Source organism: Oncorhynchus nerka, linkage group LG4 (genome assembly GCF_034236695.1).
Source record: "Oncorhynchus nerka isolate Pitt River linkage group LG4, Oner_Uvic_2.0, whole genome shotgun sequence".
In the NCBI taxonomy this organism is placed as follows: domain Eukaryota; kingdom Metazoa; phylum Chordata; class Actinopteri; order Salmoniformes; family Salmonidae; genus Oncorhynchus; species Oncorhynchus nerka.
The window spans coordinates 29,286,961-29,312,481 of record NC_088399.1 but is presented as its reverse complement, the minus strand read 5'-3'; the positions used below and the strand labels follow the sequence as shown (position 1 = coordinate 29,312,481).

At 42.3% G+C, this 25,521-nt stretch overlaps 1 protein-coding gene across 1 annotated transcript in view; it reads right to left on the bottom strand.

Annotated features, from left to right (window-relative positions):
- LOC115117368 (voltage-dependent N-type calcium channel subunit alpha-1B-like) overlaps nucleotides 1–25,521 on the bottom strand; it is a 177,166-nt gene that overhangs the window by 145,710 nt on the left and 5,935 nt on the right. Inside the window, exon 3 of the mRNA XM_065017440.1 lies at nucleotides 24,893–25,032. Within this exon, the coding sequence (XP_064873512.1) occupies nucleotides 24,893–25,032 (140 nt within the window). The remainder of the gene's footprint in view (nucleotides 1–24,892; nucleotides 25,033–25,521) is intronic.

Genomic DNA, 25,521 nt, shown 5'->3' with positions numbered 1-25,521 from the left:
CATGGGCTTGCTCCTACCCATCTTTCCGATTTGGTCCTGCCATACATACCTACACGTACACCCTACGGTCACAAGACGCAGGCCTCCTAATTGTCCCTATAATTTCTAAGCAAACAGCTGGAGGCAGGGCTTTCACCTATAGAGCTCGATTTTTATGGAATGGTCTGCCTACCCATGTGAGAGACGTAGACTCAACCTTTAAGTCTTTACTGAAGACTCATCTCTTCAGTAGGTCCTATGATTGAGTGTAGTCTGGCCCAGGAGTGTGAAGTTGAACGGAAAGGCTCTGGAGCAACGAACCGCCATTGCTGTCTCTGCCTGGCCGGTTCCCCTCTCTCCACTGGGATTCTCTGCCTCTAACCCTATTACAGGGGCTGAGTCACTAGCTTACTGGTGCTCTTCCATGCCATCCCTAGGAGGGGTGCGTCACTTGAGTGGGTTGAGTCACTGACGTGATCTTCCTGTCTGGGTTGGCACCCCGCCTTGGGTTGTGCCGTGGCTGAGATCTTTGTGGGCTATACTCAGCCTTGTCTCAGGATGGTAAATTGGTGGTTGAAGATATCCCTCTAGTGGTGTGGGGGCTGTGCTTTGGCAAAGTGGGTGGGGTTATATCCTGCCTGTTTGGCCCTGTCCGGTGGTATTGTCGGACTGGGCCACAGTGTCTCTGGACCCCTCCTGTCTCGGCCTCCAGTATTTATGCTGCAGTAGTTTTTGTGTCGGGGGCCTAGGCTCAGTCTGTTATATCTGGAGTATTATATCTCCTGTCTTATCCGGTGTCCTATGTGAATTTAAGTATGCTCTATATAATTCTCTCTTTCTTTCTCTCTCTCGGAGGACCTGAGCCCTAGGAACATGCCTCAGGACTACCTGGCATGGTGACTCCTTGCTGTCCCCAGTCCACCTGGGGGTGCTGCTGCTCCAGTTTCAACTGTTCTACCTGCGGCTATGGAATCCTGACCAGTTCACCGGACGTGCTACCTGTCCCAGACCTCTAACTCTCTAGAGACAGCAGGAGCGGTAGAGGTGCTGACCTGTTGCACCCTCGACAACTACTGTGATTATTATTATTTGACCATACTGGTCATTTATAAACATTTGAACATCTTGGCCATGTTCTGTTATAATCTCCACCCGGCACAGCCAGAAGAGGACTGGCCACCCGTCATAGCCTGGTTCCTCTCTAGGTTTATTCCTGGGTTTTGGCCTTTCTAGGGAGTTTTTCCTAGCCACCGTGCTTCTACACTTGCATTGCTTGCCGTTTGGGGTTTTAGGCTGGGTTTCTGTACAACACTTTGAGATATCAGCTGATCTAAGAAGGGCTATGCATTTCAGTGCTAGAGGTGTCACTACAGCCACCCTGGGCGGCGTACAATTGGCCCAGCGTCATCCGGGTTTGGCCATCATCGTAAAGAATTTGTTCTTAACTGATTTGCCTAGTTAAATAAAAAGGTAAAAACAAATAAAATAAAACAAAAAAATTGAGATCAATCCCAGGATCTAACCAATGGAAAATCAAGACAAACACAATGACATTCAAAATGATGATGTACTTGAAACCAAGAACGTGTCATTTGACTCAGCTAAACTAAATGAGCTCAGTAGTTGGAGGAACTCACAGTGAGGAGGTAGAGATGTGGGCAGGAACAAAGACCCACCTGCAGCTGGTGTTGATTGGTATGCCAGCAGATATTGTTGCTGTGCAGCTGAACGGTAACCAGTTCATCAGATAAAAGGGCCTCTTCTTTTAGGTTACACAGTAACCGACAGACGTGGGCTGCGTATGAAATGACACTCTATGTCAAATGTAATGCACTAAATAGGGAATAGGGTGCCATTTCGGACACAGCCACATTATGTGTTCAGTCATTCATTAATATTGAGTGTGTACTTATTTAACCAGGCAAGTAAATTAAGAACACATTCTTATTTACAATGACAGACAGGCAAGAGGCAAAGGGTACTGGGGCTTAAAAATACATTTAAAAAAATAAAAGACAAAAACAGACAGAAGACACAGGCAACAGCACAAATACAACAGAAAACAAATGATGGATGTGCCCAGTCGGACATGTCTCAACAACCTGTAAACTTGTCCTGCAGGGACACCAGGTCGTGGAGTTTTGGTTGGCTTGGAGGAAATTCCAAGTGATGAAAGGACCTTTTTCCATGCTCGGATCGAATTTTCGGGACTGTGCCACATGAGTCTGGGCATGTGTGCTCTGCTTTGGATGATATTGTGAACAAATAAACCCCAGCCACAAGCTGGAGGGCCCCAGATGAATCACTGCTGTCAGACAGTAGGACACACACACACACCTGGGGAGGTGCAAATAGAACAGGGAGACAGTCTTAACTAATACAACCTGTCCACTTTGATGCAAGTCCCTTGACTAAAAACAACATGGTAGAAGTGGAGGAAACTCCCCATATAGCCGGATGATTGAGAGTAAAACAAGCTCTCGCAGTGGATATCGTCAGAGGCCTTGCCAAAATAAGTACAGCACTAGCGTAAAACATAACACTTTATTATTTCAGGAGTTCAGTTCCTAGCTGCTATAATGTGATCATTATTACCAAAAAAGTAGGTGAGTCTAGGGCTGTTACGGTGACTGTATTCCCTCCACACAGGCGGTCATGAGTCATGACTGCAGTCAAATTCCACGTAACCGTTTAGTCACAGTAACTAGGCTTCTCCAAGAGCTGATGCTGCTGATGATCATTAGTAGCCTACCAAACTTGCTAAATGCCTGGTACTCAGCACTCCATTGTCCCTCTAATCACTCTGACGTCAATGCAAATGTAATCAAAAATCGAATCAAACACTTCATGAGAGCCCATGAGCTCGTGTGGAGCAACATTTCTATAGGCTATGCAACTGAGTGAGAAAACAGAATTTTGACGGCCTCTTATATAGGATCCCATCAGCTTTCTTCTATAGGCTAGGCCTATTATATTTATTTCTCAACATCCCTAATATTAAGCACATTGCTTCTGTTTACAACAGGAGTATAGCCTACCTAGCCAATTAACCATGGGAAAAGTGTCCCGGTTTCAAGACAGGTGCATGATACTGGTCAATTGTAAATGAAAACAAACTGCATCATGCAGACTAACCCATAAGCCTATATGTTTTAATAAGGTTTGTATCACAACTAAAGTGGCCAAATAACTTCCTAAAATTCAGCACATTAATCTGCTTTACAACTGGTGTTGAGCCTAACTGGCATACATATGCAGCGCATGAGTTAAGTTTAGGACAGGTCATTTTTACAATAAAAATGCACCTTTATAATAAAGCATTACATGCATAAATCGCATTTGCGGTCACTTTTGCGAATGGTGTTTTCCCGCTAATTTATTACATTTTGGAACATTTGCACATTGCTGCGTTTATAATGTGAATAAATAACCTAATAGTTGATCAACATTTTAAGCTAAATGTTCTGATCTGCTGCATCAGCCTCATTGCTTTTAAAAGTATTGTTGATACTAGTTGCTGTATTCATTTGGAATCTCTCTCATCCCACAACTGTCCCAGACTATGTTTGGAATATTTATTTAAATCACACAGAAGGACAAGTTGACCAATAGAATAGGTAAATGTTTACACTATAGGGGATAGTAGACTGACATAGGCTAGTGCTTTTGCTGTTCGTTAGGCCTATTCATCTTGTTGCCTGACAAAAAGTAAATGTGGACAGTTCTTCCAACATCTTCAATATGCGCCTTTGAATTCTATAAGGACTCATTTGCGTCCCCGATTTATCGGTCTTCACTTGTAGACTGAGAAGGACCCGATCACGTGACGGACATTGGATAATAAGATTTGAGATATCTGAGAGAGCCATGTGAGTGAGCGGTGCTTTGGAGCACGCAGCCAGGAGAAGGGAATTATAATTATTATATTCAGCCCAAGGGCAAAACACTGGCCACTACAGGCATGGATTTTTTAAGGGGGCATTACATCCACAAAAAAGGGAACTTAAGGCATTATCAAGTGCTTGTCAAATTGTGAATGAGAGACTGATGGTGTGCAGAATGTGCAAAAAATAAAGCATGCCTTTCATGTGACTTTTTTTCAAATAATAATTTGAGTCGCTTAATGCAGCCTTAGAATGTATTAAAAATCCAAACATATAGCCCAACATTTTGATTACAATTAAAGTTGCATAAATAACACTAAATTAAGCATATAGCAGGACCTGTTTCTTTGTTAACTGCTCAACACAGAACAGCTGTATGTGCACACTCCCTCAAATCATTGAGAAAATATATATTTTATTCAGCTATGTTCAGTTTTATTCTTCATACTATGAAATTATATAAAATAATGCCACGGAATTCTAAGCAAATCTTGTCTGCTTAATGAACTAGTGTAGCCCACAGCCATTTGGCTTAGCCAGATCAGGACCTAACATAAGGACAACTCAGAGTATGCCCAAACAGACTACATTGTCTTCACATCGCGTTTCTTTAGACCTGCCTAAAATAACTGGATGGTGTAGGCTATATTAAATGGATTTATTATACTTTTTTAAATGTAGATGTTCCAAAGCTCTGCATCAGTGGCTTTCAGGCTATGCGTAGAAGCCAGGAGATACTAAATGCTTTCTGTTAATTCACGGTCAATTACCGTGAGACCGGCAGTTATTCGCTTGACAATCACAGGCTGACAAAATGTCATGACCGCCACAGCCCTATGTGAAACACTGGATATAAAATATAGTGTAAAATATGGTAATATTTGGGTTTATTTATTATGCCATAACCAACACAACCTTTATTTCCATATCAATGACCTAAATCTGTCCTGTTTAAAATGCTGACGACGTAAAACACATTTCATTTTACAGCCCTATTTACAAGCCTGTGCTTTTTATAGGATGCCTGAGATTTGATGAGGTGCTGAGAGCACGGGGAAATTTCACAGTGGCACCGTTTAGCGGTGCTCTTCTCCTGTAACTCTGACGGCACTACTCTGGAAGCAACAGTCATAGAAATGTATCCTTCAGGTGACAAAGATGTCATTTAATTCATTAAAATTGATATGAGGGAGGTGAAATAAACAGCGGAAAGACAACTGAGCAGAAACAGAATGAGAATGTGTGTAAGTGTCCACACGTGTGTGTAAGACAGAAAAAAATAGGGAGATGAGAGAAAGAGATGAGTGAGAAAAACAAAAGAGAAAGAGATGTGTAGATCCCCCTGGAGCACATTGGCCAGCTGACAGCGAGAGGAGCTGGTATCAGTATGTTACAATGTGGGGAACGGCGTTCCGCACCAGCATTTACAAACCACTTATGCAAAAAACACTAAGCCTTCTGAAGACTGGCTGTACCAGGCAGACAGGCATGAGAGTCCCACAGCCAACAGCTAATCAACCCAGCTCAGTTCCCTGCCCATGTCTAAGCATACATAAGGCTGTGGCGATCACAACATTTCATCAGCCGGTGATTGTCAACCAAATAACTGTCGGTCTAACGGTAATTGACCGCCACAGCCCTATGTATGCCTAATAATAAATCCATGTAATATAGGCTACACCTTCACAAATCCATAATTTATTTTAGACAGTTCTAAAGAAGCAAGATATTAAGAAAATGTAGTCTATAATAATAGCATACTCTTGAGTTGTCCTTATGCTAGGTCCTGATGTGTCTAGGCCAAATGGCAATGGGCTACACTGGTTCATTTAAGAGACAATATTTGCTTATCATTCCGTGGCATTATTTTATAGTATGAAGAATATAATTGAACAAAGCAGAATAAAACAAATATTTTCTCCAAATGATTTGAGGGAGTGCGCACATGCGGATATTCTGTGTTGAGTGGTTAACAAAGAAACAGGTACTCTTATAGGCATCATTTAGAGTTAATGCCACTTTAGTTGGGCTATATGTTTTGATGTTTAATACATTGTAAGGGTGCATGATGAGACTAATGATGATTTGAAAGAAGTTGCTTGAAAGGCATGAGCTCCGCTTAGTTGTTTGCGCAGGCTGCACACATTCCAATAGTCTCTCATTTACAATTTGACAAGCACTTGATAATGCCTCGAATTTCACAGGGGCATCCCCTTCATGGCCATAATGCACCCTAAAAAAAATCCATGCCTTTTGCAGCCCGGAGTGCCGAAGCGTCTCTCACTCACATGCCTCGGTCATGTGATCGGGTCTTTCTCACAGGCTACACGAAGACAGACACATCTGGGAAACAACTGCATCCTTATCCAATTCCAAGGTGCACATTGAAGATATTGAAAGAACGTTCCACATTTACTTTTCGCCAGCCAACAAGATGAGTAGGCAAAAGCACTAGCCTATGTCAATCTACTATACTCCATAGTACCAAAGTCAACCTATCGTATTCTGTGCGAGAAATACAAAAAATCCAAACAGTCTGGGACAGCTGTGGGATGCTATAGATCAAATTAATACAACCACTAGCGTCAAAAAAAAGGTATGCAACGTTGCTGACGTAACAGAACGTTTAGCTTAAAATGTTGATAAACTATGAGGCCATTTCTTCACATAAGCGCAGCAATGCGCACATGGTAGTAGGCTATAAGAGGAATGTTCCATTAAAGGGAAAACGCCATTATCAAAAGTGACCACAAATGCAATTATGCATATCATGCTTTTATTATAAAAGGTGTATTTTTATGGTGAAAATTATCTTCCCCAAACTTGAAATTCACTTGCTGCTTATGCCAGTTAGGCACTACACCAAACCTAAAGCAGATTAATGTACTTCATTTTAAGAAGTTCATTTTGCCACTTTAGTTATGATACAAACCTTATTAAAAAATATAGGTTAGGCTACAAGAGGTGCACGACTATGATTAGAAAAAGTCGTCAAAAAAGGCATTGTTTCTTATGCTGGTCATCAATCACAAGTTATAATATATAATTGATAGGCTAATATTATCACCCAGACTATTCTTCATTCAATCTTGTCTTTACATATACTAAATAATATATGTGTGACATTTGTTTTGATTTAGAATGAACATTTAGAATGCACGTGTGTCGACAACGGGCCAGCGGGAAAAAATATGTTATCTATGCACTTACATGGGGAATGGAGGACGCTTTTCCCCGTGGTTCATTTACATGCCAGCCAAGTAGATTATTCTCCTTTTGTAAATATAAGCAATGTGCTTAATATTAGGAAAGTTGAGAAATAAATAGTAGGCCTAGCCTACAGAAAGCTGATGCCAACCTCGTCTTTTTATTAGCAGCCATCACTGTTTTCTCCCAAAATTGCATAGGCTGTAGAAATGTTGCCCTCATGAAGTATTTGAGATAGATTTTCAAATACATTTGCATTGATGTCAGAGTGATTAGAGGGACAATGGAGTGCTGACTACCAGGCAATTAGCAAGTTTGATAGGCTATTAATGACCAGTGACTAAACGGTCACATGGAATTTGACTGCCATCATGACTCGTGACCAGTCACCGCCACAGTCACGGTGACTGGTCACCGCAACAGCCCTAGGCATACAGCAGTCAGCAGGTAGAGGGAAATCACATCAATGTGAGAAAAAGCCAAACCATAAGGAACATAGTTCTTATCACAGAGATCCTTCTCTTTGTGGATGTGGGAAATATTTAACTGGAAAAGGACTTCCTGACTGTTCTTATGAGGCAGCTGAGGTCAAACAGATGCGTTTCGGGAACAACCTTGGTCAGTGTTTCAATATTCAACTCGCGTCAAATTTGATCATGCTTTCCGGCATGTTTGAAAGGTGAATTCCTGCAGTCAAATATAGGGCAACCAAGTCCTAATCAAATCAAATTTTATTTGTCACATACACATGTTTAGCAGATGTTAATGCGAGTGTAGCGAAATGCTTGTGCTTCTAGTTCCGACAATGCAGTAATAACCAACAAGTAATCTAGCTAACAATTCCAAAAGTACTACCTTATAGACACAAGTGTAAGGGGATAAAGAATATGTACATAAAGATATATGAATGAGTGATGGTACAGAGCGGCATAGGCAAGATACAGTAGATGGTATTGAGTACAGTATATACATATGAGATGAGTATGTAAACAAAGTGGCATAGTTAAAGTGGCTAGTGATACATGTATTACATAAAGATGCAGTAGATGATATAGAGTACAGTATATACGTATACATATGAGATGAATAATGTAGGGTATGTAAACATTATATTAGGTAGCATTGTTTAAAGTGGCTAGTGATATATTTTACATAATTTCCCATCAATTCCCATTATTAAAGTGGCTGGAGTTGAGTCAGTGTGTTGGCAGCAGCCACTCAATGTTAGTGGTGGCTGTTTAACAGTCTGATGGCCTTGAGATAGAAGCTGTTTTTCAGTCTCTCGGTCCCAGCTTTGATGCACCTGTACTGACCTCGCCTTCTGGATGATAGCGGGGTGAACAGGCAGTGGCCCGGGTGGTTGTTGTCCTTGATGATCTTTATGGCCTTCCTGTGACATCGGGTGGTGTAGGTGTCCTGGAGGGCAGGTAGTGTGCCCCCGGTGATGCGTTGTGCAGACCTCACTACCCTCTGGAGAGCCTTACGGTTGTGGGCGGAGCAGTTGCCGTACCAGGCGGTGATACAGCCCGACAGGATGCTCTCGATTGTGCATCTGTAGAAGTTTGTGAGTGCTTTTGGTGACAAGCCGAATTTCTTCAGCCTCCTGAGTTTGAAGAGGCGCTGCTGCGCCTTCTTCACGACGCTGTCTGTGTGGGTGGACCAATTCAGTTGGTCTGTGATGTGTACGCCGAGGAACTTAAAACTTACTACCCTCTCCACTACTGTTCCATCGATGTGGATAGGGGGATGTTCCCTCTGCTGTTTCCTGAAGTCCACAATCATCTCCTTGGTTTTGTTGACGTTGAGTGTGAGGTTATTTGCCTGACACCACACTCCATTGGGCCCTCACCTCCTCCCTGTAGGCCGTCTCGTCGTTGTTGGTAATCAAGCCTACCACTGTTGTGTCGTCCGTAAACTTGATGATTGAGTTGGAGGCGTGCGTGGCCACGCAGTCGTGGGTGAACAGGGAGTACAGGAGAGGGCTCAGAACTCACCCTTGTGGGGCCCCAGTGTTGAGGATCAGCGGGGTGGAGATGTTGTTGCCTACCCTCACCACCTGGGGGCGGCCCGTCAGGAAGTCCAGTACCCAGTTGCACAGGGCGGGGTCGAGACCCAGGGTCTCGAGCTTGATGACGAGCTTGGAGGGCACTATGGTGTTAAATGCCGAGCTGTAGTCGATGAACAGCATTCTCACATAGGTATTCCTCTTGTCCAGATGGGTTAGGGCACTGTGCAGTGCGGTTGAGATTGCATCGTCTGTGGACCTATTTGGGCGGTAAGCAAATTGGAGTGGGTCTAGGGTGTCAGGTAGGGTGGAGGTGATATGGTCCTTGACTAGTCTCTCAAAGCACTTCATGATGATGGAAGTGAGTGCTATGGGATGGTAGTCGTTTAGCTCAGTTACCTTAGCTTTCTTGGGAACAGGAACAATGGTGGCCCTCTTGAAGCATGTGGGAACAACAGACTGGGATAGGGAATGATTGAATATGTCCGTAAACACACCAGCCAGCTGGTCTGCGCATGCTCTGAGGGCGCGGCTGGGGATGCCGTCTGGGCTGCAGCCTTGCGAGGGTTGACACGTTTAAATGTTTTCCTCACGTCGGCTGCAGTGAAGGAGAGTCCGCATGTTTTGGTTGCGGGCCGTGTCAGTGGCACTGTATTGTCCTCAAAGCGGGCAAAAAAGTTATTTAGTCTGCCTGGGAGCAAGACATCCTGGTCCGTGACGGGGCTGGTTTTCTTTTTGTAATCCGTGATTGACTGTAGACCCTGCCACATACCTTGTGTGTCTGAGCCGTTGAATTGAGATTCTACTTTGTCTCTATACTGACGCTTATCTTGTTTGATTGCCTTGCGGAGGGAATAGCTACACCGTTTGTATTCGGTCATGTTCACGGTCACCTTGCCCTGATTAAAAGCAGTAGTTTGCGCTTTCAGTTTCACGCCAATGCTGCCATCAATCCACGGTTTCTGGTTTGGGAATGTTTTAATCGTTGCTATGGGAACGACATCTTCAACGCACGTTCTAATGAACTCGCTCACCGAATCAGCGTATTCGTCAATGTTGTTGTTTGATGCAATACGAAACATATCCCATAATCAATATTAATCTTATGGACTAACCCTAATGGACTAACAGAATCAGGGAATCGAGACATGGGTTTGTTTTCCTAGCTATCATTTAGCATTTGCATCACTGAGACCCCTATTAGCATTCTCTAAATAGCATACTGAATCACCTCCAAGTGACTTCAAATCAGCAGCGGCAGAGGCCTCCCGGGTGGCGCAGTGGTTAAGCTGTGCCATCAGAGTCCCTGGGTTCGCGCCCAGGCTCTGTCGTAACCGGCCGCGACCGGGAGGTCCGTGGGGCGACGCACAATTGGCCTAGCGTCGCCCGGGTTAGGGAGGGCTTGGTCAGTAGGGGTGTCCTTGTCTCATCGCGCACCAGCGACTCCTGTGGCGGGCTGGGCGCAGTGTGCGCTAGCCAAGGTGGCCAGGTGCACAGTGTTTCCTCCGGCGCATTGGTGCGGCTGGCTTCCGGGTTGGATGCGCACTGTCTTAAGAAGCAGTGCGGCTTGGTTGGGTTGTGTATCGGAGGACGCATGACTTTCAACCTTCGTCTCTCCCGAGCCCGTATGGGAGTTGTAGCGATGAGACAAGATAGTAGCTACTACAACAATTGGATACCACGAAATTGGGGAGAAAAAGGGGTAAAATTCTAAAAAATGAAAATAAAAATAAAAATCAGCAGCGTCAGCTACATAATATTAGAGGCTAGTATTACAATATTTTCCCAAGTGGTGAAAAAACTCCGGAAGGTTTTTGACATACTACACTATAGAGAACCTGGTAGAAAAACATATCAGATACTCCATCAGTACTGACAAGGTGTCTAAGTACTACACAATTAATAAACAAAGTGAAAGAATTCCACCTCTCAAGGATGAAAAAAGACAAGATCAAGATAGAAAGAGGAAACAGGAAGGGAGGTGTAGTGATAGAGATGTGAATACTGTACTTAGAGGATGGAAGCAGACATAAAGAGACATGATTTAAAGAAAGAAAGAGATTGCCACACACCCAGGGGTAATATGACTACCGGTAAGCCTAAGCAGACAGAGAAACACACACACCTCATGTGCACAACTCTCCAAAGCCACACCTCAAAGCCAGGGTGTGTAAATAAGGCTCCTATCTGTACATTTCAAATGGGATTTTGATGCCCTGACCAGGAGGTGTGACACGGAGACTGTCGTTTTAGTGTCACTTTGCATCAGGCAGTGACAGCGCAGCACGCCCATTCCAAACGACACCATATGGTTCATTCATACTGTCATGTCTTATTCAGCAGAGCCCCGAGGTCTGGCAACATACAGATGACACACACACATTTGTTTTACTATCCTTGCGGCGACCCAAAAATGTATTCCCATACAAAATCCTATTTTCTCTAACCCCTAACACTAAAAGTAAACATAACCCCTAAGCCTAAAAATAGTTTTTTTTTCCTTGTGGGAACCAGCGAAATGTCTCCACTTGTCTGAATTCTCCTTGTTTTACTATCCTTGTGACGACTTCTGGTACCCACAAGGATAGTCAAATCAAACCACAGACACACATATAATCTCAAGCACACATCACCTGTAGAGCTTTGTGAGAGCAAAACAGTTACGCAAGTACCAGACATACAGTAACAGTTTGGCAGAGGTTCAAATGGACTGAAACAGACAGGACTGACCCAAACACGCTTCTCTCTACTGCCACTTTGAAGCCCACGATTGTTGGTCCGACCATATTACATGAAAAATGCACATGAAAGGGTGAAGGATTGAAAGCAGTACTTTGAAGTCAGCAACGGCCATCTCATATCCATAACACTTAGAGGTCCGACTTGATCATCAAGTCCAAACGCAGATGACAAACAACACTACTGCCAATGTTTTGTCTGCATGTAGTTTACTGTTAGCATAGAGTGAAGTCTTTGACCTCACCGCGAGAACATTTGATTGTGGTTGCCATGCTGTTGCTAAGGGCTTTACAAGGCCAACTGAGGCCTTGATCAATAAAAGTGATGCCTGGATGTCTACAAGCATGAACAATGAGAGGAGCTGGCGCTCTAACCACAGGAGCACGGTGGATCACAGACCTGGCAAGCTCTCGGAGGGAAACAAAACACAGCCGATTATAGATCTCTCATTCAACACATACACATCTCACATAACTCTCCTGTGATTAAAAGCTGGCCATCAATCAAATGCATGGGCTAAGAAAACGGGAAGCAGCTCTCCTCCTTTTCACCGTGTTTCAGCACATACTGTAACTGATTAATTACTCTGTTATAAATTCAATAGACCAAGGGGCCTTTTCAATCAAAACAGTGAACCAGGTTTCTAAATGAAGTAATCAGATGTTCCTGTGTAGCTAGTTAAATTAATAATAATACAACGAACACAACATCCAGTATTGCAGCGCAAAAAGATTTGTACTCCTCTCTGAAAATGTGGTTACTGAGTTAAAATTGGATGGAACCCGTGAAATTGACGGGCGGTAACACACTGGGCGGCAGGTAGCCTATCGGTCAACAGCATTGGGCCAGTTACCGAAAGGTTGATGGTTTGAATCCCTGAGCAGACTAGGTGAAAAATCTGTTGATGTGCCCTTGAATAAGGCACTTAACCCTAATTGCTCCTGTGAGTCACTCTGGTTAATTGCGCTTGTTAAATGACAAAATATATATATATATATATATATATCACCTTTATATAACCAGGTAGGCTAGTTGAGTTCTCATTTGCAACTGCAACCTGGCCAAGATAAAGCAAAGCAGTTCGACACATACAACAACACAGAGTTACACATGGAATAAACAAACATACAATCAATAATACAGTGGAAAAAATATATATACAGCATGTGCAAATAAAAGAGGTAAGGCAATAAATAGGCCATGGTGGCGAAGTAATTATAATATAGCAATAGAAAACACTGGAATGGTAGAATGTGCAGAAGATTAATGCGCAAGTAGATACTGGGGTGCAAAGGAGCAAGATAAATAAATAAATACAGTATGGGGATGAGGTAGATTGGATGGGCTATTTACAGATGAGCTATGTACAGGTGCAGTGATCTGTGAGCTGCTCTGACAACTGGTGCTTAAAGCTAGTGAGGGAGGTAAGAGTCTCCAGCTTCAGTGATTTTTGCAGTTCGTTCCAGTCATTGGCAGCAGAGAACTGTAGTGTTTAAAGCAAGAAAATACCCGTTCTTCAACATGTCATGGATACTCTCAGGTCCAGAGTTGTGGTTGGCTGTTTTGGCTCCAGGTCAGTATTTATTTTTATTTTACCTTTATTTAACCAGGAAGGGCTCATTGACATTCAAATCTATTTTTCAAGAGCGCCCTGGCCAAGATAGGCAGCACCAAGTCATTACAAAAAAATTACAGACAGACAACATGAAAAACTACAAGTAATCTAGTAAAAACCATTGAATTCACAAGAGTATAAAACAGCAAATTAAAAACATTGACAGGTCAGGGAATCAGCCTCAAAATCCTTCATCAGTGATTTAAAAACACCAAATCGGGACAAGTTCTTCTAGTTTAAAAGTATTTTGTAAGGTGTTCCAAGATGATGGCGCAGAGTACATAAAAGCCTGTTTACCAAATTCAGTTCAGATATTTGGAACAGTTAGCAGGATAAAGTCCAGCGAACGAAGAGTACCCACCACATTTCTGAACAATGAAAATGCACAAATAAAAAGGTAGTAAACCCAAAATGACTTTGTAAATAAAAGTATACCAGTGACTGAGCCTACGAGTGACTAAAGAAGGCCAGCCAACCCTGGTCTACAAAGTGCAGTGGTGCGTAAGGGTTTTGCAGTTTAAAATAAATCTCAAAGTGCCATGGTAAAGAGTGTCAATTGATCTCAAACACTGAGCGGAAGCATTCATATATAAAATATCCCCAGTCTAGTAAAGGCATAAATGTAGCTGATACTAGCCTCCTTCTGGCTTCAAAGGAAAATATACATGAGCATGAGTACCTGAGTTCTTTCAGTTGTCAGTGTTCTTGGCTCTGTACTCTATTGATTAGGCCTGTGGCACCCAGGGCAGATGTATTATCTTATTAGCAGCTGCTGATGCCTGAACAGGAAAGATTTTTTAAAAGTCTGTCACTGTCCCAAGGATCACAATCATTAGCATGTATATTTTAAGGTTGGGCAACCATATGTCCCCAATCTCCTGGGGACAGTCCCCGGTTTTAGTTTTGTCAGAAGAAAAACGCAACTCTGGTGTTAATTGAGTCAGATATTTCATTATTCAAACACTGTATCCAATCAGATTTTAATGTAAAAATGTTGTCTGACCTTAAACCAAACGCTTCTCCCGCAGACCTTTTTATGAGAATGTTCGATGGCAGTGATAGATACATTGCAACCACCAGATAAACAACCATGGCCAGAAAGTGTTGCATCCAACAGCATAGGCTACCAAACTTGGGTAATTCTAAAATCACTAGATAGAAATGGATAACCCCTCCCAGTCTGTGTTATAATGAATAACAGTATTTGAAAGATCGTTTTCAATAAATCGTCACAATAAGGTGTAGAGCATTTGATTTGCCTGCTGGTGGACAGAGTATGTGAGCAAAGCTGTGAAGGCGGAAATCCCGCTCATGGAGCGGTGCATTCATTAACCTGTTGAGTGTAGGGGGCAGTATTTCGATGTTCGGATGAAAAACGTACCCAAATGAAACTGCCTATTTCTCAGGTCCAGAATATGCATATAATTGTCAGATTAGGATAGAAAACACTCTAAAGCTTCCAAAACGGTCAAAATATTGTCTGTGGGTATAACAGAACTGATATTGCAGGCGAAAACCTGAGGAAAATCCAACAAGGAAGTGCCTAAGAGAAACAAATCTCCCTGTTCCATTGCATGCCTTCCCTCCATTTAAAGGGATATCAACCAGATTAATTTTCCTATGGCTTCCACATGGTGTGAACAGTCTTTAGACATAGTTTCAGGCTTTTATTCTGAAAAATGAGCGAGAAGGATCACCGTGTCAGTGGATGGCTGGGTGCCAGCAGAGTTTTGCATGCGCAACAGCTTGGAGCAGACATTTTCTCTCTCTCCTATTGAAAAAGCTATAGTCCGATTGAAATATTATCGATTATTTATTGTAAAAACAACCTGAGGATTGATTATAAAAAACGTTTGACATGTTTCTACGAACTTTACGGATACTATTTGGAATTTTTGTCTGCCCCGTCGTGACCGTTCGAGCCTGTGGATTTCTGAACAAAACGCGCCAACCAAATGGAGGTATTTTGGATATAAAAATAATCTTTATGGAACAAAAGGAACATTTATTGTTTAACTGGGAGTCTCGTGAGTGCAAACATCTGAAGATCATCAAAGGTAAGCAATTCATTTTATCTACTTTGCTGCTAGCAGTTTGTAATGTTTTGTCTGCCGAGAGAGATGTCCTAACATAAACACTTGGATAGCTTTTTCTGCAGAGCTTTTTTTAAATCCAACACACCAGGTGGATTAACAACAAGCTAAGCTTTGTTTTGCTATATTGCGCTTGTGATTTCATGAAAATTTAATATTTTTAGTAATTTAATTTGAATTTGGCCCTCGGCAATTCAGCGGATGTTGACAAATGATCCCGCTAACGGGATGGGTCCAAGAAGTTAAATTCACAATTTAACCGACACCCATCTATTTTTGTGACTACCTGGACCTACCATTTGTTTTTGAAGTATTGAAAGCAAACGATTTGAATTAAAAGTATTTTAATAAACAACAGGAGAAGGTGACTAAGTAGCTCTCATTTCAAATAGGCTACATGTCGTGTTAAACAGCATATGAACACTAAATAGGTCAGGAGCCAGACAGGTAGCCTAAATAAAATCATTATTTAGGCAAAAGCATGCAAATAAATAAATTGAGAAGCATTTGCGAGTGACACTAGGCTGGCAGGGACATTAAGAGCTCAGCATTCAAACAACATTTTGTTGTATTAAATCATTATAGTCTATAAATTGCACATATAGGTTATAACTTACTTAGAATTCATTACAAATTAAACGAAAAAATGCCTTAGGCTCCATTACAGGGACTTTGAATACATTTTTGGAAACATGAGTTTGGCCAGAGTCTCTTGCTTCAGGCTCATGGAGAACGGTGGATAATACCTGGGCAGGGATGCTTAGTCATTCATTTGACATTTTTCTGTAGGTAGGCCTAAAGAGTTTAGGCAAAATAACCCGACCAAAAGGAAAGCTCCTTGAAAAAGAGGCAATATGCCAGCACTATTGGGCCAAAATCACTGATGGCCTATTGTAGAGATTACAGAACGAAAATGAACGAAACTTAAGAGATCAGATTTTTTGTTTATAAATACATTGCTACAATGACACACTTCGCTAGCTACCCACTTCGTTCCTTTTTGTTAGCATGTGCAAGTTCTTTCGGGATACCCGTCTATTCAGATTCCACAATGACTCTTTAGTTGTGGACACATCACCGCACTGCGTCTCTTGCTCCACCTCATCTTTGCGAGTTACCTTGATTTTTCATCTGTGTGTTAATCAGATTCTTCATGAAAATATTTAGCATACTAGATGACAGTAGCTAAAGTAAGGGGTCATAGCGGCAAACAACTAGACTACAAATGCATGCTGGCCCAGGCATGCCCTGAGCTCGTGAAGTGAGCGCTACTGGATGCGAAATTGGGGAGGACGGCGCTCCACCCTTTGGGTAACTCGCTTTACTCTCCAGTCAAATTGAGCAAGCTCCACTCCACGCTCCAGCTCTGCTCCAATCACAACTGCGTTAATTTTAAAAAGGATTGTTAAATGTGAACTATACTGAACATAAAAATAAACGCAACAATTTCTATGATTTTACTGAATTACAGTTCATAGAAGGAAATCAGTCAATTTAAATAAATATATTAGGCCTTAATTTATGGATTTCACATAACTGGGCAGGGGCACAGCCATGGGTGGGCATGGGAGGGCATAGACCCATCTACTCGGGAGCCAGGGCCAGCCAAACAGAAATAGTTTTTACCCACAATCTTGGCAAAGGAGAAAACCTTCACTAACAGGGATTTAAACATTTTTTTTGCACAATATGAGACAAATAAGCTGTGTGTGTATATGGAAAATTTCTGGAATCTTTTATTTTAGCTAATGCCCCTCCTGTACTCCCTATTCACTTATGACTGCATGGCCAGGCATGACTCCAACGCCGTCATTCAGTTTGCCGTTGACAACAGTGGTAGGCCTGATCACCGACAACGATGAGACAGCCTATGGGGAGAAGGTCAGAGACCTGGCCGTGTGGTGCCAGGATACCAACTCTCCCTCAGCGTGATCAAGACAAAGAAGATGATTGTGGACTAGAGGAAAAGGAGGACCGAGCACTCCCCCATTCTCATCGCAAGGGCTGTAGTGGAGCAGGTTGAGAGCTTCAAGTTCTTTGGTGTCCACATCAACAACAAACTAACATGGTCCAAACACACCAAGACCGTCATGAAGAGGGCACGACAAAGCTGATTTCCCCTCAGGAGACTGAAAAGAATTTGCATGGGTCCTCAGATCCTCAAAAATATCTACAGCTGCACCATCGAGAGCATCACTGCCTGGTATGGCAACTGCTCAACCTCCGACCGCAAGGAACTACAGAGGGTAGGGCGTACGGCCCAGTACATCACTGGGGCCAAGCTTCCTGCCATGAAAGGAACTCTATACCAAGCGGTGCCAGAGGAAGGCAGAAATTGTCAGACTCCAGCCGCCCTAGTCAGACTGTTCTCTCTGCTACCACATGGCAAGCAGTACCGGAGCGCCAAGTCTAGGTACAGAACCAGTACCCCCTGTATATAGCCTCACCATTATTATTTTACTGCTGTGCTTTAATTATGTTACTTTAATTTTAAAAAATATTTTTCTTTACTTAAGTATAAATTTGTAGCGGTATTTATTAGAGAGGGGTAAAGAAAGATTTTGTTCGGGCGCCAGGCAGGTATTAACGAAAGGAAAAGAGTAGAATAGAGAGAGTACCACTACCAGACCCACACACATCAGCAGAAGAGACTGCCTAGAGTGTAGCCTGTTTACCAGATAGCCAGTGGAGAGAAAAGAGAATACACACCATATGAAACCCACATCACAGCACAGGGGTAACCTAAACAAGAATACCTCATACAATAATACTAATACTAATAATGGCAGAGCAATTCAACAGCAACGTCATACAAGAACGAACCCAGTCATCAACATAGGATTTGCAATAATCTGTATTATTTTCTAGTGGATGAGTGCACAGGGTATGAATGTGGGGGGTGTTCATCGACACAACAAAGGCCTTAAAAATGTCCACAGTCTTCTCGGCCACATGTCATTAGTACACCCCACCTCAATACAGTTCACATAATATACAACTTGCAAGTAACCTACTAAAATGTCCATCCAAATACTTCTGGCAGGGAAATAATAGTCCAGCTCTAATGAACTTCAATGGGAAGTGCATTTAAAAAATAGAGAGTCTGTTGCAGGGTAAAGCACTGGAATGAGAGGGAAGAGAAAGAGAGAGAAAAAGATCAATCTTAGCTGTGGTCTTCAGGCCTGCCGGTGTCTGACTGTCCGATGGTTTGTTGGTTTGTTTGTTAAAGCTTCGCAACAATGTTGCTACTAATCCATGCGATCCATAACGGGCGCGGTCCCAAACAAAAACAACCACGATCTAAAGCGATCACACCGATGATTGAGTTAAATACTTTATAAACTACAAACGCTGAAAAACAAACAACTTCTGCAGCACAGCACACACAATCAAACTGTCGCGCCACCCAAGAGTTCCTCCCCAAAGAGCTGAACGAGCTCTCTTTATTTCCTCCTTCCTTACTGCTCATGCACTCTTAAAGTGGCAGCGCACGGTGAAGGCTCCGTGCAGATTTCGCCACAAATTAACACTTATTTTTCTTACAACAGCATTGTTGGTTAAGTGCTTGTAAGTAAGCATTTCACTAAGGTTGCGTTTATATTTTTGTTCAGTATATTTTGTTATCAGAGCTGCCGACTCATGCAGTGGCATGAAACACATATTTGACCTCATATCTCATGAATTCAAAAGTACTGATTTAATTTTCTAATTTGTCCATTGTATAGTCAGCATGTTAACTTTAAAAAATGATGGGCCACCAGAATGGCGCAGTGTGCCACCAGAGATCCTGGTTCGAGGCCAGGCTCTGTCGCAGCCGGCCGCGACTGGGTAGCACTGTTTTGTCAACAAAATTAGATTGCGGTTACTCCCATCCCTATCGCAGAATGCAGCCTTTTGACAGCATGTACTAAAGTCGATTTAATCCACACTTGCATTAGTCGCCTCGTTTTGTGATTAGTATTTAGGCTGTGACAATGACAAGGCAGCAGACACATCTACAGTATGTTTTAGCAGGGAATTTTGGTAGGGTGACCTGATTTGTAACTATGAAAATAATTTTGGCAAACAGTTTGTACGTTTTATTCTGGGGGGAAGGAATAAATAAAAACATTTGGTTAGGGTGTAGGGGAAGATTTATGTAATCTTGTCTTCAGGAGATTTTATTATCTGTTACATTGCATTTATTCTTATCAGTGGAACAATTCTCATTCTTAGCAAATCTCTCTCCAAGCTTTCTTCAAAAGTTGGCAGCCCAGTCACCTCTTGAAGAGCATAGTCAGACCTACAAATGTCCAATTATTCCATGCAAAACAATTGTGCACATTTTTAGAGTTACACAGCAAGTAACTGCATGCTTTTTATGATCAGTAAGCATCAATGATCATGTAATTTCAGATATGTGACGGTACCTTATCCATTTGGCATGTAGCTAGCTAAGCAAACATCATTTAGCTTGCTTCAGAGATTAGGCTTTTGGAAAGAGCTTGACATCCTGGTAAAGTTGTCAGTCGGACTACTATCCTCACCACTCTACGTAGATAGCAAGCAAATCAAACAATATTTGGATATAGTCATCTAGTTTATCCCCTGAAAGTTTGCTTTTTACCTAGCCATATTTACGTGATCTGTTATTAGCTAGCTATCCAATTTGAAGTGGTCCTTCAATCAATCAATGTAGCCTATATGTCTGTCAGCAGCAATCATAATTAAAAATGTACAAACAATGTTGAAAAGGGGATCATGTTAGCTAACTTTGCTAGGTAGGCCTACATTGGTTGGAGGGGAAAAAAAGTACATTTAGGTCTGTACAACATGTTACTGGTAGCTTGCAAAGTAAACATTAATCGGCTAACAGTATCATGGCAAATGCACTCTTCTATTGCTTGACAGGCAGAACCCTCAAAAGATGGGAAATTAACATAAACCACTCAGGTATTGTTCACTTTTATATCACTCAAATATCCAATAAATGGTGGCCAATATTGAGAGATGTTGCTTCTGCTCTGACAATGTTCCCCAACTCTGAGGATTGTTTTTTCCAGCAGGACAATGCTCCATGCCACACAGCCAGGTCAATCAAGGTGTGGATGGAGGACCACCAGTTCAAGACCCTGTCATGGCCAGCCCAATCTCCAGACCTGAACCCCATTGAAAACCTCTGGAATGTGATCAAGAGGAAGATGGATGGTCACAAGCCATCAAACAAAGCCGAGCTGCTTGAATTTTTGCGCCAGGAGTGGCATAAAGTCACCCAACATCAATGTGAAAGACTGGTGGAGAGCATGCAGACACGCATGAAAGCTGGGATTGAAAATCAGGGTTGTTCCACCAAATATTGATTTCTGAACTCTTCCTAAGTTAAAACACTAGTATTGTGTTGTTTAAAAATGAAAATGAACTTACTTTCTTTGCATTATTCGAGGTCTGCCAACACTGCATATTTTTTGTTTGTTATTTTGACCAGTTTGCATTTTCTGCAAATAAATGCTCTAAATGACAATATTTCTATTCAGAATTTGGGAAAAATGTTGTCAGTAGTACATAAATGAAAATGTGTTTTATTCTTACCCAAACACATACCTATAAAAAGTAAAACCAGAGAAACTGATAATTTTGCAGTGGTCTCTTCATTTTTTACAGAGCTGTATACTGAACAAAAATTAAACACAACATGCAAAAAATGTACAATTTTACTGAGTCACAGTTCATAAGGAAATAAGTAAATTGAAACAAATTCTTTAGGCCCTAATCTGTGGATTTCACATGACTGGGAATATAAATATGCATATGTTGGTCACAAATACCTTTAAAAAAAAAAGTAGGGGTGTGGATCAGAAAACCAGCCAGTATCTGGTGAGACCATCATTTGCCCCATGCAGCGAAACACATCTCCTTCGCATAGAGTTGATCACGCTGTTGATTGTGGGCTATGGAATGTTTTCCGACTCCTCTTTAATAGCTGTGCGAAGTTGCTGGATATTGGAGGGGAACTGGAACACGCTATCATACACACTGATCCAGAGCGTCACAAACAATGGGTGACATGTCTGGTGAGTATGCAGGCCATAGAAGAACTGGGAAATTTTCAGCTTCCAGGAATTGTGTCCAGATCCTTGCACAATGGAGCGGTGCATTATCATGCTGAAACATGATGATGGCAGCGGATGAATGACAATGGGAATCAGGATCTTGTCACAGTCCAGCGGCAGGGTAGCCTAGTGGTAAGAGTGTTGGTAACCGAAAGGTTGCAAGTTCAAATCCCCGAGCTGACAAGGTACAAATCTGTCGTTCTGCCCCTGAACAGTTCCTAGGCCGTCATTGAAAATAAGAATTTGTTCTTAACTGATTTGCCTAGTTAAATTTAAAAAATTAAAAAACTGGAACACGCTGTCATACACGCCGATCCAGAGCGTCACATTCAAATTACCATCGATAAAATGCAATTGTGTTCGTTGTCTGTAGCTTATGGCTGCCCATACCGTAACCCTACCGCCACCATGGGGCACTCTGTTTACAACGTTGACATCAGCAAACCGCTCGCTTACAATCTACATACATGTGGTGTGCAGTTGTGAGGCCAGTTGGACGTACTGCCATATTTTCTAAAATTATGTTAGAGGCAGCTTATGGTAGAGAAATGGTCAATTCTCGGGGAACATCTCTTGTAGACATTCCTGACATTTTTTGAGTGTCCTTTTATTGTCCCCAGCACAAGCAGCACAACATTTTAGAAAAAAATAACTTTTTGTGCACATGGAAAATGTCTGGGATCTTGTATTTCAGCTCGTCAAACATGGGACCAAAACTGTACATGTTGTTTTTAGTTTTTATTCATTGTAGTTCAATGCCATTGCTTGTTTGTTTTTGCTATAAAGACAGCTGGGCTGCCTAAGATAAGATATTTCACATTGTACATGCGCTCTAAAATAAAATAACGCTACTGATTACTTATGAGAGGTGTGTGTGTAGGGGAGGGGGGCAAGACGAATACTACATCAACAGCCAAACTGTTTCTCCCACTCCCTTCCCCACTCTCTCACTCTTCATTACTTACCAGCTTCAGTATGCAGCTTGATTTATTTGTTTATCGACTTTCCGGAATGGCCATTATTTAGACCATAAATCTTATCCAAACTACTTATAACAAGCTGGCACAATACCTTGCTACTCATAAATTGAACAAAGCAAGGCAACGTTTACCACCGGCAAGAGCAACAGAGAAATAGAAGCAGTAACAGAGTGACTGTGTTGCATTTGTAGGCCCATGCCTGGCTCCCTATAGCAGTGGAGTATGATACACCCTGAGGTGATTCTAGCTGATGACCTGGCTGGTCCACTTCTCAGAGGTGATTATACTGTGTTGGTACCGCATCACTGCTCCACATAGTTACAGTAGCTCTACCCTCTCACCCATCTGGAGTCAATCAGAGGCCGAGCCATTACTGTTCTCCAAAGTCCTCTGACTGGCTAGTGTCACCTTGCCAGCCAGACACTCTCTCAGCACAGCCGGACTAAGAGCCGAGACCAGACTTTGAACTTATGGAACACAGAGCATCCATCCAAAACTGTGCTGTCTCACTGAAGTTCTACTCATTTTTACCTTTGGCTGAGTTAGCCTATTACAGTGCCTTGCGAAAGTATTCGGCCCCCTTGAACTTTGCGACCTTTTGCCACATTTCAGGCTTCAAACATGAAGATATAAAACTGTATTTTTTTGTGAAGAATCAACAACAAGTGGGACACAATCATGAAGTGGAACGACATTTATTGGATATTTCAAACTTTTTTAACAAATCAAAAACGGAAAAATTGGGCATGCAAAATTATTCAGCCCCTTTACTTTCAGTGCAGCAAACTCTCTCCAGAAGTTCAGTGAGGATCTCTGAATGATCCAATGTTGACCTAAATGACTAATGATGATAGATACAATCCACCTGTGTGTAATCAAGTCTCCGTATAAATGCACCTGCACTGTGATAGTCTCAGAGGTCCGTTAAAAGCGCAGAGAGCATCATGAAGAACAAGGAACACACCAGGCAGGTCCGAGATACTGTTGTGAAGAAGTTTAAAGCCGGATTTGGATACAAAAAGATTTCCCTAGCTTTAAACATCCCAAGGAGCACTGTGCAAGCGATAATATTGAAATGGAAGGAGTATCAGACCACTGCAAATCTACCAAGACCTGGCCGTCCCTCTAAACTTTCAGCTCATACAAGGAGAAGACTGATCAGAGATGCAGCCAAGAGGCCCATGATCACTCTGGATGAACTGCAGAGATCTACAGCTGAGGTGGGAGACTCTGTCCATAGGACAACAATCAGTCGTATATTGCACAAATCTGGCCTTTATGGAAGAGTGGCAAGAAGAAAGCCATTTCTTAAAGATATCCATAAAAAGTGTTGTTTAAAGTTTGCCACAAGCCACCTGGGAGACACACCAAACATGTGGAAGAAGGTGCTCTGGTCAGATGAAACCAAAATTGAACTTTTTGGCAACAATGCAAAACGTTATGTTTGGCGTAAAAGCAACACATCCCCACTGTCAAACATGGTGGTGGCAGCATCATGGTTTGGGCCTGCTTTTCTTCAGCAGGGACAGGGAAGATGGTTAAAATTGATGGGAAGATGGATGGAGCCAAATACAGGACCATTCTGGAAGAAAACCTGATGGAGTCTGCAAAAGACCTGAGACTGGGACGGAGATTTGTCTTCCAACAAGACAATGATCCAAAACATAAAGCAAAATCTACAATGGAATGGTTCAAAAATAAACATATCCAGGTGTTAGAATGGCCAAGTCAAAGTCCAGACCTGAATCCAATCGAGAATCTGTGGAAGGAACTGAAAACTGCTGTTCACAAATGCTCTCCATCCAACCTCACTGAGCTCGAGCTGTTTTGCAAGGAGGAATGGGAAAAAATTTCAGTCTCTCGATGTGCAAAACTGATACAGACATACCCCAAGCGACTTACAGCTGTAATCGCAGCAAAAGGTGGCGCTACAAAGTATTAACTTAAGGGGGCTGAATAATTTTGCAAGGCACTGTACCTCAAGCTTCCACTGAGCCCTTGCATCATAAAGGGAGGGTCAAAACAAAGACTCATGAGCAAATTTCATGAGCAATATTAGACAATAAATTGGTATAACAGAATGTATTTTTTTATTTAAACGTCACTTTCGGTTGCTTTGCATTAATATTCTTTGTTGGACAGTGTTAATCATTAAGTATAGCACAATAGTGGAAAAGGCAAATTCCAGGCAAATGCAACGCTAAGGAATGTGCCCCATACACATTCATAAAACACATACAAATAAGCATGGACATGAACAAATCTACACACACACACACACACGGCAGGCCAAGGACTCACCCAGTGAGGACGACCACAAAGTCCATTACGTTCCAGCCGTTGCGGAGGTACGAGCCTTTGTGAAATGCAAAGCCCAAGGCAATAATCTTAATGCCAGCCTCGAAACAGAATATTCCAATAAAGTAGGGCTCTGTGTCATCCTGCAGAGAGACAGGGAACAAGGGAGAGGGAAATGAAGCATGGCAGAAGAGAGACCGGGAACAAGGGAGAGGGAAATGAAGCATGGCAGAAGAGAGACAGGGAACAAGGGAGAGGGAAATGAAACATGGCAGAAGAGACAGGGAACAAGGGAGAGGGAAATGAAGCATGGCAGAAGAGAGACAGGGAACAAGGGAGAGGGAAATGAAGCATGGCAGAAGAGAGACAGGGAACAAGGGAGAGGGAAATGAAGCATGGCAGAAGAGAGAGGGGGGAAGAGAAGGGGGATTGTTTATTTTACTTTTCTACTAGCATGTGGAGAATGGGTCAAGGAATGGAACCCTCTCTTCATGGATGAAAAGAGGAGAAGGAGAGAGGGGAAGTGAAAACATAGCCTACACCAGAAGAGCAACTGTAATCTTGGACACCATTTTCAATCAGTGAGATTAACACATTCATCCTAACATGTTATCACCTGCATAAGATAAAAG